The sequence below is a fragment of the Ipomoea nil genome, unplaced genomic scaffold, assembly GCF_001879475.1.
Source record: "Ipomoea nil cultivar Tokyo-kokei standard unplaced genomic scaffold, Asagao_1.1 scaffold2805, whole genome shotgun sequence".
NCBI classification, from domain to species: domain Eukaryota; kingdom Viridiplantae; phylum Streptophyta; class Magnoliopsida; order Solanales; family Convolvulaceae; genus Ipomoea; species Ipomoea nil.
In genome coordinates, this window is record NW_017619233.1 from 158,411 (window position 1) to 162,918 (window position 4,508).

The following is a 4,508-nucleotide window of genomic DNA, read 5'->3' on the forward strand; positions in this document are numbered from 1 at the left end:
GGCCAGGCCGAGGCACGCGTCTCGGCCATTGGCCGAGGCGCAGCACCTCGGCCTAGGGCCTGAGGTACGCGTCTCGGCCATTGGCCGAGGCGCAGCACCTCGGCCTAGGGCCTGAGGCGCACGCCTCGGCCAGGCCGAGGCGGCGTCTCAGCCTGTCCGTAAACAAAAAAAAAAAAAAGAAAAAAAAAAGAAAGAAAAAAAAAAGGAGGGGCCGGAGCTCGCCTCGGCCACGATCGGTCGAGGCGACGCCTCGACCACGATCGGCCTAGGCGAGGCGACGCCTCAACCATGATCGGCCAAGGCGACGCCTCGCCCACGATCGACCGAGGCGCACGCCTCAGCCACGAGCGGTCGAGGCGACGCCTCGACCACGAACGATCGGCCGGGGTGCACGTCTCGGCCACGATCAGTCGAGGCGACGCCTCGGCCGTGATCGGCCGAAGGCACGCACCTCGGCCAGCCTAAGCCGCAGCCCGTCTCGGCTAGCGAAAAAAAAAAAAAAAAGGCCGCCAGGCACATGCCTCGGCCAGGCCGAGGCACACGCCTCGGCCAGGCCGAGGCGCAGCACCTCGGCCTAGGGCCTGAGGCACGCGTCTCGTCCATTGGCCGAGGCGCAGCACCTCGGCCTAGAGCCTGAGGCGCACGCCTCGGCCTAGGGCCTGAGGCGCATGCCTCGGCCGGGGGCCTGCACGCCTCGGCCAGGCCGAGGCCCGCGTTTCGGCCATTGGCCGAGGCGGCGTCTCAGCCTGTCCGTAAAAAAAAAAAAAAAAAAAAAAAAATAGAGGGGCTGGAGCTCGCCTTGGTCACGATCGGTCGAGGCTACGCGTCGACCACGATCAGCCAAGGCGCACGCCTCGGCCACGGTTGGTCGAGGCGACGCCTCAACCTTGATCGGCCAAGGCGACGCCTCTGCCACGATCGACCGAGGCGCACGCCTCGGCCAGCCTAAGCCGCAGCCCGTCTCGACCAGCATAAAAAAAAAAATTCATGTGTGATTTGGAAAATAAAATCACATACTCGAGATCAACCGGGATTCTGCACGATATCAATCGAATTCAGTCTTACTCCCTAGTCAACTCAAACACATCCGTAGACTCGGGAGTAGGGGGGACTGGTGACAGGATAATGGTGCTGGCACCCGACCCGGATCATAAGCAGCATCTGACCCGACACCACATGGAATGGTGCTGTCACCCGACCCGAATCATAAGCAGCATCTGACCCGACACCACATGGAAACCCAACGGGCAAAACTCCAACGGGCAGAATTCCAACGGCTGTCACCTTTACTGCCATTGAAGCCACCATTGATGTCACCATTGATGAGAGAGAATTAAAGGCTTAGCTCCCCATTTATGCTTCATGTTGTTACCGTTAGCAGCTTTTGTATAAGTAGGGACTCCCCTCAGCTTGGAGGGGACGTTGAATACTCTGGACAAAGACACTGTACATTCCATACTGAAACTAAGGCAATACAGCTATTATCACTTTCTTATTCGTTACTTTATAATATATTTCCGGTAACATATTTACCGTCACTAAATATACACATAATTGATATAGCAAATATTCTTCTACACATCAAAATTTAAAATACAATATTTTTAACAATTTCATACCCTTTTTGATAATATCAAAACCCTATACTTTTTTATGTCGTTGTTTTACTTAACTTCAATTGTTTTTCATTACAATTCAGCCTATAATTGAGTTTGACAAATTTCTTATAGGGAAACCTGTAAATCTAACTAAGAAACACAACCAAAAAAACTGAAAATTTCATTTGTAAAAAAAAAAACATTACAAGTACATTTAAAACTTCAGAAATTTTGAGAAAGCAGGAAGTAAATATTACATTACTCAAATAACTTGTCTTCTTCTTCCTTTTTCTTTCATTCTTCGACTTCCTTCCTTAGTTGTTCATTCATCATATCAAGAATGAGATTTATATGCTTGCACAGACTTAGCTTACTAGTTTAGTAGGCATTATTTGTGAGAAGAATGATGAGATTTATATTTCCTCTAAAGCTCTAGAACACACGAATATACCGTCTAAAACAATAACTATAATTAGAAAATCAAATATAGTATATAATAAATAAAATATTTTTATGACCATAATTAATACATACTCAACTAATTCAATGTAAAAATTAAACTCTCTCATCCTTGTAATCAACAACCTTCAGAGATTATGGATCAGAGTTCGTAATTGAAGAACAATGTGAGTTTATATTCCCTTCGAATGATGAAATTGATGAAACAAAATAATCAACGCCTTCTCTTCGAGAAATAGTCAGGCCGACCATGGAGAGAGTGAGTAGTGATAGATCTGGTAGAGCTACAGAGCCTTCCAAGTATTGAACAACTTGTCGAATGGTAGGTCTGAATTCTATATCTAATAGAGAACATAACAATCCAACCTTTAAGACAATATCTACTTCATTAGCAACATAATTTTCTTCGAGTTTAGAATCAACAACCTGCAATATTTCACCTCTAGTCCACCATGAAAACACCCAGTCCACCAAAATTACAACCTCATTTGGCTCTTTAAACTCTATAGGCCTTTTGCCACATGCAACTTCAAGCAAAAATGCTCCGAAAGCAAACATATCGGTGCTTGGTGTGGCCAAGCCGGTTCTAATATATTCTGGGGCAAGGTAGCCATGAGTTCCTACTACATGTGTAGATTGAGGATTAGTTCCATCATTATATAATCTGGCAAGGCCAAAATCTCCTAGTCTTCCATTCCACGCACTATCTAGAAGGACATTACTAGACTTTATATCTCTGTGAATCACCACCTGCTCACATTCTTCGTGTAGATAGAATAGAGCCGATGCCACTCCTTTGATGACTTGAAATCTTTGGTTCCAACCAAGAGGGTGTGTTGGGTTGTCAAACAAATACTTATCAAGACTTCCATTTGGCATGTACTCGTAAACCAAAAGCAACTCTCTTTTACGTCTGCAATAGCCAAGAAGAGGAACTAAATTCCTATGACACAACCGACCCATGCCAACAATTTCAGCGATAAAGGCTCTCATTCCTTGTGTTGATTGATGGTAAACTTTCTTCACAGCAATCTCACCTTGTGAGTTGGGCAACACACCTCTATAAACACTGCCAAATCCCCCTTCCCCCAATATTTGTTTGTCTGGAAACCCCTTGGTAGCAAAGTACAATTCTTTGTAATTAAACCTGTGCCCCCCATACTTTTGTTCCCAGTCTTCAAGCAACTCTGCAAACTTCCTCTTCCTTAATACATAATAACCCACTCCACACACAATAAGAACCAGAGAAAATATTGCAATCACAGGCACCCCAACCACCAGAAATCTTGATTTTTTCTTAGGCCCCACTCGTGGAAGCTTTGGAAGTTTAGAGGGATCCAGTTCTTGAGCAATGCCATTGATTTTGAAGCTCCATCCTAGAACATATTGGGTTGATACTGCTTCACCAGTGGCCGATGTGAAGCCAATAGACGCGGATTCTAGTATGTCCGGTGAAATATTAATGTGCAAAGACAAAAGAGGCTTACTTGGTTTACCAACACTGAGAGGAGCCACAGTGACATTCATTTGCTTATCTCTGCCATCATATTCCACCCAAACTTGTATTGGCTTTCCGCTTCCAAGACTAAAGTTATAAAATTGGTTGCCCTGATAGTACCCTGCTGGTTTTGCCAAAGCTGATCTCAACCCGTTGATATCGATTCCTACATGGTTGCTATCAATATCATCAAATTGAGCATTCTGGAGAGTATCGAGCTCCACTGCCACCACATGATTGTTAGCTTTGCCATATGCGTTCGCTTCATTAAAGAGGCCAAAATATGGGTACGGAAATGCGCCAGGAAGACCTCCTGGTGGTGTAATGGCAAAGGTAAGGCCATAGCTGATACTTGCAATCTGGGGCACGATAGCACAGACAAAAGTGGTGGAGAAGGAGAAAGCAGAGGCGTTTGGTGAATTCTTGAAATTGATAGGCATGGGGTAAAAGGCACGGCCTATCTGATGCTTGGTTTCATTTGTTAGGGTGAGTAAGCCATTGGAAGTGATGTGGGCTATTCCGTTGAGGCTCAGATTGGCTGAGCTAAATCCGTTGAATGTGAATTGAAGGTCTCCAGACGTTGCGAAGCATAGTTGTGCAGTAAAGATGGCAACCAAAATTACAAGCTTTAGACGCATCGTTTCGTTTCGTTGCGTTGCGTTGCAGTATGTGTCTAAGAAAAAATTCTCACACTATACAAATGCAAGGAGTCAGTTGTCTATGAGGTCGACGCAATTAATTTGTGGGAAACACTGCACGCGGTTTCCTCGTCCATACCGTAAATCAACACAGAACAGCGATACATTTGTTCTATTCTTAGACTGGCCATCTCCAACTATGTGGACCAAATTTTACATAAGAATATTCTCAGCATGTTCTGCATAAGAAAAATTGCATCTTTAGTCCCTGAGTTATAACCAAGTTCTGACTCAGTCCCTAAGTTATGACAGTAT

At 45.2% G+C, this 4,508-nt stretch overlaps 1 protein-coding gene across 1 annotated transcript; it reads right to left on the minus strand.

Moving 5' to 3' along the window:
* Positions 1–2,090: 2,090 nt before the first annotated feature.
* Positions 2,091–4,262, minus strand: LOC109157976 (L-type lectin-domain containing receptor kinase IV.1-like). Its single transcript, XM_019305783.1, has one exon. It carries the CDS (start codon positions 4,191–4,193, stop codon positions 2,193–2,195), a length of 2,001 nt encoding a protein of 666 aa, XP_019161328.1. The 5' UTR covers positions 4,194–4,262; the 3' UTR covers positions 2,091–2,192.
* Between the last annotated feature and the right edge of the window lie 246 nt (positions 4,263–4,508).